The 12,915-nt window shown below is 41.8% G+C and overlaps 1 protein-coding gene across 1 annotated transcript in view; it reads right to left on the bottom strand.

The window, feature by feature from the left end:
• Positions 1-885: 885 nt before the first annotated feature.
• MYLIP (myosin regulatory light chain interacting protein) overlaps positions 886-12,915 on the bottom strand; it is a 39,009-nt gene continuing 26,979 nt past the window's right edge. The window contains exons 4-7 of the mRNA XM_077492229.1: positions 10,237-10,434; positions 7,205-7,369; positions 5,238-5,658; positions 886-1,184 (exon numbers count right to left, since the gene is read on the bottom strand). Coding sequence (XP_077348355.1) covers positions 1,095-1,184; positions 5,238-5,658; positions 7,205-7,369; positions 10,237-10,434 — 874 coding nt within the window. The 3' untranslated portion in view covers positions 886-1,094. The remainder of the gene's footprint in view (positions 1,185-5,237; positions 5,659-7,204; positions 7,370-10,236; positions 10,435-12,915) is intronic.

Here is a 12,915-nt window from a genome sequence, read left to right as displayed (position 1 = left end):
ACAAATACTGAATGACCCCATTGTTGAAACAAAGTGGCATTCTAAAAAGTGAAGCGAATGTTTACCCTGCAGATTTTTAAAGCCAGCACCCGCTTTCCTACATATCCTCTTTGACCTATTCTACATTTGCTGTATAGTGACAAAAAAAAAAAAAAGTACCTAAAGCTACTAATTTTTAAATAAAATCTAACACTCAAAAGGCAGTTACTCGTGTATAGGAGTAGATTTTAATACTGGTTAAGAATATTATTCAGAAGGGGAGAAAAAAAAAAAAAAAAAACCCACACAACTTAAGTAAAAACTTGCTGAAAGCATTTAAAATCTAAAATGTACGGAAATAAAAAGTATTCTAGCATAAAAGAACCACCAATTTTCAGTTAAATGTAAATGATTGTTGAATCCAATTCTAAAATTTTGAATTTTCACTTCCATTATAGCTCAGAAATCAAAATTTGCATAACAAAAAAGGGAAAGTCCTTAATGACTTGATGGGAATTTATGGAAACTGGCTTTTTTTTTTTTTTTTTAGGAAGGAAAAATACATCCCAAAGACTTATTTTTCCAACTTAGCCCTTAAAGTGTACATGTTACATAAAACATGGAATGAGCAGTTTTTAGCTTCAGTCAGTATGGGCCATAGAAAAATCAATCTCTAGGGATGCTGACGAAAAAAAAAAAAAAAAACTGGCTCTGATCACCAAAATGAAATATTTTGAAAAATAAAAAAAAATCCCATTGATCGAAAAAAAAAAAAAAAATATAAAAAAAAAAAAAAAAACTCAATTTAAAATACTATTATAAAATCCTAATTTTGGAATATACACTGAACGGTTCTGTGTCATGTTCAGTTAATAAAATAAAAATTTAAAGAGAAAAAAAAATAAAAAAAATAAAAAAAACACAGAAAAAAAAATTACAATTTACAACAGCAATATGAGCTAGAAAAACACATCTCCAGTCTTCCTGCAGAAAGCTGCGTTTTATCTTCAATATCTTTAGTTGTAGCAAATTCGATGGTTGTAGCACTTTGTAGTGAAGTCCATTTGTAATATACATAGATACAGTTTTTTTTATAAAGTGTCCTAGGCGTCGCCTCAAATGACAGTCAGATTTAAAAAGCTTGTGTGTGTTGGTAAATAGACATGCTGTACATGATCCACTGAAGCTCTGCATACTGGACACGACTGTGGAGAGAAGGAAGAATTGTTAGTAGAATGCATGTGGCCTGCTCTTGTTTTTACACAACTACGCTCAAGTCTATGCTTAACGAGGAAGTAAACCACTGGCCTTTTTTTCCCTACCTGCAAAGTAAAGGCATAATGTGCTAGTATACATCGCATTCTAGCACATTATATGAAACTTGCCTGCAAACAAACACCCCACAATGAGTTGTCACCGCTGGAGGCCACTTACATCTTCACCTGTCTTCCTTCCGGATCTGTGGACTACGGCTGTGTGACTGGCCGGAGCCGCCTGACGTCACTCCCACGCATAAGCTGCCAGTCATGGGCACAGGACTCTGAAGGAACGGCATGGGTGGCCATTCCTTCAGAGCGCATGCAACGTCATCAGCATACATACATAATTTTTTAGTAGACGGTGCACATTTAGGGGAGATTTACATATCTATAGGCAAGTCTTATTCTAGGTTTACCTATAGGTACAATGAGAGTTTACAACCACTTTAAGGGCAAACACCTTTTACAAAACATGTTCAAGTGTGCACAAGAAAATTGATTCTCTCATTGGTTATGAATGGATCTATATAAAAATAAAACCACATCCGCCTATCCTCATTTCTATTTTGAATTCACTGTAAAATGAACTGCAACTTGAGCTTAATTATGTATTTGTTTGGCCCCTAATGCAGCAACGTGATATAAATGGAGCGTTTTGTATATTAAACTGAATTATGTAGGTGCTGATGGATATGTCAAAGTAGAGCTGCATGGTTCTGACTAAAATGGGAAGCACATTTTTTTGCTTAGCATAAAGATCATGATTCTCGCACAAGATCATATATTTAAGTGCATTTTTTTTTCCCCCCAAAAATTGTGTTTGAAAGACCACTGCGCAAAAAGTGTGACATAAAAAAAAAAAAAAAAAAAAAAATGCAACAACCACCATTGTATTCTCTAGGGTCTCTGTTAAAAAATGTTTTAATACACACATTGTGTATGCAATGTAATAAATACACACATTTGCCTGCTTTTTTTTTTTCACAGCTGTGAGCAAGCAGAGGCACTGAATCATGGAAAAGATGGATTAAGATCGTGAGGGGGGTTGAAGCGAGATTTTTTTTTTTTTTTTTAATCGCAATTAATCATGCAGCTCTATGTCAAAGCTATATTTGACAAAGTTATTATGAAATCTTGTGCCATTAAGTGAATATTCAAAATGTATCCAGGTCTAAGACTGGCCACAATCTTGGCATTTTTATTTATTTTATTTTATTTTTTTAACATTTTACTTGGCGAGTAGAGATGACTGCATTATACAAAACAGTCAACACCCATGGTTTCAAACAAACAATTTGGGTGAAAATGAAAAATTCTTAGAAATGCCTGAATACATAGACACTGGTTAGGAGTATAAAGGTCAGCTGTAAAATAGTTGCATAGTCACCCATAAGCCATGGAGGGCTGTGTACAACGCCCTTAGGGTTAATATATGAACCAAATGTACATGCAGTGTATTTTGCAGAAATTTAACATGAACTGAATCTGTACTCAGGACACAGACATCACAACACGTTGCAGAAAACTTCAACACCTTGGTGTAGCTATAGCTCAGTGCTTGCTTAACTGGGCTCTTAGGCTCTTGAGAAGCAGCGTTGAACACCACTGATCTAATTTATGCACAACTGTGTTTAGTTGTATGAGCCATGCAGGTAAAATTTCCCTGCCTCTGATCATAAAATGGTCACATTTGTGTCTGGCTGCGAGCCTAGGTTTGCTCCAACAGTGGGATGGAAATCGTGCAAGTTCAGCTGAACTCACACAATTTTATTCCTGCATATCAGTTCTTACTTCAGGGGCAATTTCAGAGACATCTATGGGGTTGCTGCACACGTCTATACAAAATCGCACCCCAAAGTCGCCAATAGTACAGAAACTACTTTTGGGAACCAGTGCAGCATCGCACCCATTCAGACGGTGCCATTGCTGACAATAGCCGCAGATTTGGCATGTCAAATCACTGCAATGTGAACCTAGGCTGAACCAAGACAACTGCAAAGAATTCATGGATATCCCAACAAATATAGGCCCCTTTTACATGAGCCCTCCGATCAGGTCTGCCTGTCTGGTTTTCAGACAGACCTGATCAGACTCTCCATGCTCCTCTATGGGCAGTGAGACGTAAACAGACTTGTGTCAATTTACACCTGGCTATCTCCAGTCCAATAAAAGCAAATTGAATCCCCTCTGTCTGGCCAGACTGGAGGGCAGTCGGGTGTAAAACAGACAGCTGGTGCGTTTGCATCTGGCTGCCCATAGAGAAGAGCAGTCTGTGTCTGTCTGCTCTGCATAAGCAAAGTGGACACAGACTTGTCATCCAGTAGCTCTGCTCAGCAGGGGAACAGGGGACAGAGCCCCCACTAAGCAAAGCCAGATCTGGTTTGTGTAAAAGGGGACTTATGGAGGCTTCAAACTACCCCGCTGAGCTTTGGCCACAGTGCACTGTACCTGCTGTTTTGGTGCAGGTTAGTTGTGCTTTGTTAGACTTCTACTGGGTCTTGCGGTCTTTGTACACTTTCAGAAAACAAACCAAACTTTGTGGGACATAACAGAAGTCAATAGCATTGCATTTTGCAGATTTTCACTGCAGAACGTGTTCCATAGGAAACCATGTTAAATGGACTGTGATGCAAATCTGCAAGATGCACTAAACGCGCATAGGTGTGAATCCAGCCTAAAGGAGTACATTTGCCACACTCCTAAATGAAATGTCACAGATTGTCAAGACAAGCTACAGCCACTGTGGCATTTAATGTGATGAAAGGGTAAGGGAACTAGTAGTGTATTACTGGGCAACAGAAAGGAGTAGTCAAATTCTAATCCATTAACCTAAATGAATCTTAAAAAAAAAAAAAAAAAAACACAAACACACACCTCACTTTGTTTTACAGTATTTAAAAAGGTCATTCCATCCAAAAGCAACTTTAATTCTAGGTAGAGCCTGGCAGCTGAGCTACTACTGGTATGTGGCACAATGTAAGTGTGAACCGTGTGAACCTCCATACTTGCTACTGTCCTGTGGCGATTGTTTCTTATTGAGACATCCCAAAAGTGACTAACTCACACAGTTGGTGTGCAGCCATTCCCTTCATACATATACTCCTGATATTTAATACTAGAGGGAGCTCCAACTACAGGAATGGATCCATTTGGGAGAACAGGGTCCCCTTTAAACACTTGCCACAAAGGCAAATTCTGACACTTCGCTCCTACATGTAAAAATCTTAAAATTTGCTAGAAAGTTATAGAACCCCCAAACTTTTAGCAGACACCCTAGAGAATAAAAATGGCGGTTGTTGCAACTTTTTATCTCCAATGTAAACATCCCCTGTAATAGGAATAAGCACTACAGGTCCTCTTTACAGTGAGATATGACCCCCACGTCTCGCCTCTAAGCTGGGAGGCCTGGGAAAAAAAAAAAAAAAAAACCCAAAACCAAACACCTTCCCAGCCAAGGAGGCACTATTTTTTCAAATGCAGAGGCTAGGAGTGATGTCATAACATCACGCCCAGCCTCCGAACAATCAGACTCCAAGGACCATCTGGTCCTCCGGAAATCTCTATGGTCAACATCCAGGGCTGGCGGATCCTTTTGACTCACCGATGGCAGGGGTGAGTCGGTAGAAGCACCAGAGGGCGGCGAGGGTGTCTCGCCCTCCCCCTAAGAACAATAAAGTGGCTGAACAGCCGCTATGATCAATCTTATGGTGCAGGGAAATTGCTGGCTCTAAAAGACGATATCTGAATGATTCCTATAGCGGCAGTTGTCATTCAGATATGCCCGCTCAAAGTCAAGGACATCATATGACGGCAGTTGGACAGGAAGCAGGTGTAAAAAAATACAGCTAGAGATTCTCATGGTAACTGAGTAAACTGTCAGCTATTTTAACTATATAACATCCAACATCAGAAAATATGCTTCGTGTGGACTGGTCATTTAAAAATAGTTGGCAAACGATGGGATCAATTTTTGAAATTTTTATGAACTGCATTTCTTACCTGTAATTGATTGGCACATCCCTCACAGCAAACCATATGCCCACATGGGCAAAAGGCAGAATTGATTTCTTCCTCACAACAGACCATGCACAGCATGGCCTCCTTCAATTTCCTCAGTTTCTCCTGTAGGGCTTTTGTTTGCTGACAGTTGAGGCTCTCACAGCTACTGCAGTTCAGAGAACTTTCAGATGACTTGAGAGGAGAACTTGGCTCACTATGGTCACTCCTTTGCACCAGATCCATAATGCCAGCATTGTACAAGGCTCTCCTTGCATGGTCGTAAACCTCCTTTGATGTCCTTTTGATGTCAAATACATACTTTTTGCCAACGTTGATATTGTCATTCAGGAAAAGAGATGCCAAGTGACCCTTAAGATCTCTGCTGTACTGCATCATAACAGCGCTTGTAACTGTGTCACATCTTGAATAAAAGCAAAGAAAGTTATCAAAATGAATCCAATATAGTTACTGTAGGCTGAACACTTCACATTCTACTAGATTATTGCAGGTCTAAACATGTGTAATTGCATAACCATTCATGATCACAGCTGTCAGATTAGAGTATTTCAAACTTTTGATGATTCACATCTAACAGGCTACTTAACCCCTTTCTTTGCCAGAGTAGTTTTTTTTACTTATTTATGTGTGCAGATAAAAAACGCATTTTAGGCCCGAAGGTAACATAAAACCTCCTACATATTGTATATTTTCTGAAATCATACACCCTAAACAAAAATAATGTCGGGAGTTAAAAAATTTTGTTACATGATAGGATATATGATAAGCACAAGCGACAGTTTAGAAAATGCAAAAACTAAAGACACATGCATTTACGTTCGAGTGTGCCCATAGGAAGGGGGAGGGGGGCGCTCCAGGGCTGAAACTTTGTTTTAGTGCAATTTTAAGTTTATTTATTTTTTTCTTAAATGTTTCTCTTGGCACAGGAATAAAAATCCCCTAATGTCTCACCTGTTTTTCCAATGAATCTAATGTAGTGCAAATTGTACTGCATTACATTCTTCCCCATCCATAAAGGCTGGAGAAAGCGACATGGGGACCCGGAAGTGACTCTTTACACCCATTACCAGGGGGGTGTTTAGAAGCCATTAGGCAGCTGCATAGTGGCCAGATTGCTTCCATCTGACAACCAGCGTGTCAGATACACACTTCAGATGTCTGGAGGTCTCTTAGGCTTGAGTCATATCTATGCATGTTGCTTTTGAGAATTTCTGCAGTGTTTGACACAGGGATGTTTTTTTTTTCACACACACAATTTGCATTTTTGCTTTTTTTGGGCAGATTTAAAAAACGGAAAATACAAAAAGCGCACTACATGCTTTTCTGCAGCTTCTCCATTGAAAAATGATATCATTTTTGCATTAATAAAGTCCATAACCCTTTACCTTTTTGTGCCACGCAGAGGCACAAAAATACATTGATGTGAACGTGTTCGATAGGAACCTATGTTAAAAAAAAAAAAAAAAAAAAAAAAAAAAAAAAAAAGCGAAACACACACACACACACGTTTCTGCAAAAGCATGAAAAAAGGCATTGGTGTGAATGGAGCCTAAAAAAATAAAAAAAATAAAATAAAAAAAACACCCTGCTGTCAGGTCTGTACGACTTAGGGATCTGGCTGTAAAAAGGGATCTGGCTATAAAAGGGTTAAAGCTGTGAAAATTGGAGGGGGTGGTGGGGAGGGATTACTGGCCAAAGAGAAGGAGCAAGTTGAGTGCCAACATATGAACTGTAGACCCGAAACATTTCCTATGCTATAATGAATAACATGCAATGTCCAAGACCAGAAACTTTCAGAACCGATCATATTACTGGTCAAATTAAAAGAATCAAAGTATTTGGAGGCTCTGAGAGATCTGATGGCATATGCAACATCATGCAACTCAATCAAGAGTCACTTAAAATTTACTGAAATCATAATTAACGTTTCAGCTTTAGTGCACACAAACCTGTAAAATGCATGCGTTTCCGTTATTGCTCTGTAGAGACCGCTAGCTGCCCTTGTGCTGATCACTTTAAAAAGAAGAACCAAACTATTCCCAGACTCCTTCGTTATCGTCAAGTATACATTCTTCCCCGACTGAGTTGCCATTTGAATCACTGGATATGTAATTCTATTAGGGAAAAACAAAATTCATTGGATTATTACACACTATAATATACACATCGAAATACAAACAATACTCTTAAGCCCCATACACACATATTTTCTGCAGATTTTTGTCTTCAGGTTTACCAAAACCATGTAGTACAAGGGCCTGCCTGATGGCATACAAATTGAAAAACTCTTAGGTCCGGTTCACACTGAGGCAGCACGACTTGCAGCGCGACTGCCTCAGGTGACCTGGACGCAACCGCTGTGGCAACTTGCAAAACGACTTCTCTATAGAAGTCAATGCATTTACCCCCAAAGTCGTACAGGAACCTTTGTCTAAGTCGGAGCGACTTGTGTCGGTCCGATTAGAACGGTTCCATTGTACAGAACGGGACGCCAATTGTCAGGCGGCTATGTCGCCTGACAAGTCGTCCTAGTGTGAACCGACCCTTAAGGTCTGACCTCATACGGTTTATATTTGCACCTGAAAATCACCAGTCATGCCTCCCCAGTGTGAAAGTACAAGTGCTTTCAGGACTCGGCAGATAGCAGGGAGTTAAAAGTGCAGCTTTAACAGTGGTAGAGCGCTGCTAAAAATAGCAGTACTTTACCACTAATGCCGCCACCGCCCCAGTATGAATGTACCCTTACTACCGCATCTGGTACCAAGTGCAAATCTATGCTTGTCTCGTGTTTTTTGGTATTCATGTTTGCGATTACAATCCCAATCCTATTACATTCCATTTGTTATTACAGCAGTTTACAAATTCCACTGTTTACTGCATAAAAAGCTTTGGTATTACAGGGAACAACAAACTAGAAGCAGTATCAGGCAGACTAGATACCCCTCATTCTAAAAAAGGACAGCAATGTATTTATGCCCCACTAGATCTGCATTTGACATGTCATTCATAAAATGCAGGGTGAGGTGTTGTGCATGCACAGCCCTGCATAATGCTGCAGAACACAGATAGGAGGCCGTTATATTTAAGACTGACGAGTCATTTGACCAGGCCAACCTCCTCATCAGAGTCGAGGTAAGGCAGACACCCAACAAAAACACACAATATAAGACATTATAAAATGTTCCTATTCTATTTCATTTAGATTTACCCTCAACTATGTAGTGCAATAGTGCAAGGGCCTGCCTGATTGCATCCAATTTAGGGTAGATTTGATTTAAATCACTAGTGAAAAGGCTTGATTTAAATCATTTAACAAGCAACTGTCACCTGTCCCACAGCGGCTCCTCTGACCTGCTGTTGACCGACAGTCCCATTCACTTTAATGGTGACACAAGGTGAGGGAGCAAGGTGGCGGCAGCGAGTGGATGCCCACTAAAAGGCGTTGCTATGATGGATCTGAAATGACAGGTGCTCTTTAAATGAAAGGACTTATTCGTGCTGGTAGTTAAAAACTTGAATATTTGCAAACAAAATCAAGGTTTCATATTTAGAATAAAAGCTGTCAGGTTAGTAAAACAGCGATACGAGAACCGATTCAGTTTGTAGATTTGCAAAACAATGGGATAAAGGAATATACCTGTTTTATATTATGGTTACTGTGAGATTGTGTGGATGCATCATGCAGTGCGTGTTCTCAGCAGTTAACTATTGCAGAATATACAGCCTCATCCTACATAACCAAGCTCCATTTCATGCTGAAAAAACACCCCACACAGAATTTTATCTACCCCGATACAAATTGAAAGTGTTTAGGATTGACCTCATGTTTTTTCCAAATCTAAAGGAAAGTTGTACAAGAAAATGTTATAATGTATGGCCAGCCTAAGGCTTTATAATGCACCCTAAGACCCCTTTCACACCACACCGCCCATTGCGTCGGCGGTAAAACGCTGCTATTTTTAGCGGCGTTTTACCGCTGGATTTGCGGCGTATTTCGGCCGCTAGCGGGGCGCTTTTACCCCCCGCTAGCGGCCGCGAAAGGGTTAAAATCGGTAGTAAACCCGCACATTTTTTTTTTTTTTTAAACCTGCAAAGCAAAAGGCATAATGAGCTAGTATGCACCGCATACTAGCTCATTATGAAATACTTACCTTAGAACGAGGCCCCGACATCTGGCCCGATCCTACGTTTCTTCCGGGTATCGCGGCTCCGGCGCTGTGAGTGGCCGGAGCCGCGATATCGTCACTCCCGCGCATGCGCGCGGGAGATTTCAGTCCGGCCGCTGCTGGATTTTGACGGCGAGAAACCCCTTGTGCGCATGCGCCGCTGCAGTCAGCGACGCATACCGAGGGGAATATTTTTTTTACCTACAGGTAAGCCTTATTATAGGCTTTCCTGTAGGTAAAAGTTAAAAATGTGGGTATACAACCACTTTAAAACCACCGGCAATAGCGGCGTTTTGCCGGCGGTGATACAGCGCTGCCCCATTGATTTCAATGGGGAGCAGCAGTGGAGGAGCAGTAAACACACCGCTCCAAAGAAGCTGCTGGCAGGACTTTTTTCTGACGTCCTGCCAGGGCACCGCTGTAGTGTGAAAGCTCTCGGGGGCTTTCACACTACATATAAAATGGTGCAGCTTCTTTAGGGCGGATTGCAGGCGCTATTTCTAACGCTATAGCGCCTGCAAAACGCCCTGGTGTGAAAGGGGTGTTAATGTTTTGGTAATGCTAAAATAAAGTTTAAACTGAAGGATTGTAGCATTATCACTAGAGAGTCAATACTATAGAAAAAAACCTAGCCAAAGAGAAACTGAACCTGAATCCCACGCGTATGCGTTCCTTCTGAAGCCTGCATGACTTGCTTAGCATAGAATAAATCAAATGCATTTGTAAGTAACTGTCCTTTACAGTTTAATGACATCTCATGTGTCCCAGTTAAAAACGTTAATAATGGAGGTATTGCAGTGAATTATAGTAGCTACCTGTTAATCAAGCTGAAGTCTTCTTTACAAATGGATACACCCTCAGGGCCAATTCCAATAATGAGCTTTTGTCCCTCAGCATCTCGCGAGGAATGCCACTCCACCCCATAGTTTTCCAGTGTGGACACAATCTGAAGAACTTGATATTCTCCGGATGCTTGGCTTAGTTCTTCCAAACCTTTATGCTTCTCAATAATACTGTTAGGTTGGGGAAAAAATAAAAATTATGATGATGATTTACATGGCACAAAACTATGCAAGCCACTTAACTAATGCATATTTAAAACTGGTACTAGCACTTGTTGACCATATTACACGAACATCCCTTTCTAATCGCTTATGGATTTCCTAAGATCCTTTTTAAGTATAAAAGATGGTCCACTGCATGCACATATTGCTACAGGATAATCTCATTACAAGAGATTGCATAAAGCTACTAGTAAGCAAGGCAAACACCAGTACATTCATGCTTTACCCTTATTTGACTTAATATGAAAAAGACACATCCAGTAATGTGAAACTTCTAGTGCATTTCAGTGAACACGTGTATGATAGAGCAGTGTGCAGCCAGAAGTCATTTTTCATGCGACTCATCTTTAATAAAGCTTCATCTTTCATTTGTATTTAATTAGCGGTAGAGTAGATTTGCTGCTACAATAGCTTAGCAATTACATCTACCGTATATACTCGAGTATAAGCCGAGATTTTCAGCCTCTTTTTTGAGGCTGAAAGTGCCCCCCTCGGCTTATACTCGAGTCATCGCTGTCTGTCTGCCCGATCAGCGTGTCGAGCAGACAGACAGCGGCCATTCTAGGATTCAAAGGCCGCGCCTCCGTCTCCGCCTTCGCCTGTGATAGGCGGAACACTGAATTTCCCAGCAGTCTGTGTTCCGCCTATCACGGACGTCCTCTCATCCTCGTCCGTAGTATGAGGATGAGCGGACGTCCATGATAGGCGGACCACTGACTGCTGGGAAATTGAGTGTTCCGCCTATCACGGACATCCGATAGGCGGAACACTCAATTTCCCAGCAGTCAGTGGGAAATTGAGTGTTCCGCCTATCACCGACGGAGGCGCGGCTTTTGAATCCTAGAATGGCCACCGACGAAGAGCTGCGGGACGGGCCGGGACGCAGGCCGGGACGGGACGGACACAGGCCGGGACGGACACAGGCCGGGACGGACACAGGCAGGCTGGACACAGGTAGGCTGCACGGACACACACACACACACACACACACATGCATGCACACACACAGGGATGGATGGACACACACACACACGGATGCATGGACACACACGGATGCATGGACACACACACACACGGATGCATGGACACACACACACACGGATGCATGGACACACACAGGGATGGACGACACACAGGGATGGACAGGCATGTCTCACCCTCGGCTTATACACGAGTCAATAATTTTTTCCAGTTTTTTGGGGGTAAATTGGGGACCTCGGCTTATATTCGGGTCGGCCTATACTCGAGTATATACGGTAGTTTAAACAGTTAAGCAACAAAAGGACATTTAGTTTGTTAAAGCACGATGTATTAAACTGACACTTTGTATACATAAAAACACAGGAGCATAGCTGGCAGAGATGGGCATAATTTGCATCTTAAAAACAGGATGTCATGTTACAGCTGCAAGTCTTTTTTGGGATATCTCTACCAGCTTTGAGCATATAGAGTGAAATTTTTGCCCATTCTTTACAAAATAACTCAAGCTCTGTCAGATTGGATTGAGAGCGTCTGAACAGCAATTTAAGTCTTGCCACAGATTCTCAATTGGATTTAGGTCTGGACTGACTGTTCCATTCTAAAGCACATGAATATGCTTCAATCTAAACCATTTTATTGTAGCTCTGGCTGTAGGTTTAGGGCCCGTTGTCCTGCTGGAAGGTGAACCTCCAGCCCAGTCTCAAATATTTTGCAGACTAAGGTTTTCTTCTAATGCCGTGTACACACAACCGGACTTTCCGGCAGACTAGGTCTGATGGGATCAGTCTGCCGGACAATCCGATCATGTCTGGGCTAAGCCGATAGTTTTTAGTTTTAAAAATCCAACGGACATAGAAATAGAACATGTTTCAAAACTATCCAAGGGATTCAAATCATATCGGGAAAACAGTTAGCCTGTATGCTGGTCCGATGGACCAAATACGATGCAAGGGAAGCTACTGGCTGTTGAACTTAGTTTTGGCCTAGTCTGCCGGAAAGTCCGGTCGGGCCTAGTCTGCCGGAAAGTCCGGTCGGGCCTAGTCTGCCGGAAAGTCCGGTCGGGCCTAGTCTGCCGGAAAGTCCGGTCGGGCCTAGTCTGCCGGAAAGTCCGGTCGGGCCTAGTCTGCCGGAAAGTCCGGTCGGGCCTAGTCTGCCGGAAAGTCCGGTCGGGCCTAGTCTGCCGGAAAGTCCGGTCGGGCCTATGCGGTATAAGATTGCCCTGTATTTGGCTCCATACATCTTACCATCAACTCTGACCAGCTTCCCTGCTGAAGAAAAGCATCCCCACAACATGATGCTGCCTCCATGTTTCATGGTGGGGATGATGTGCAGCATTAGTTTTCTGCCACACATTATTTTGCTTTTAGGCCAAAAAAAAATTCAATTCTGGTCTCATCTGACCAGAGCACCTTCTTCCACGCGTTTGCTGTGTCCACCACATGGCTTCTG

Source organism: Lithobates pipiens, unplaced genomic scaffold, assembly GCF_037356315.1.
Source record: "Lithobates pipiens isolate NorthernLeopardFrog02 unplaced genomic scaffold, aLitPip1_a1.2 Scaffold_19, whole genome shotgun sequence".
Classification (NCBI taxonomy): Eukaryota; Metazoa; Chordata; class Amphibia; order Anura; family Ranidae; genus Lithobates; species Lithobates pipiens.
Note: the sequence above shows the minus strand (reverse complement) of the source record. Positions and strands in the feature narration are given on the sequence as shown.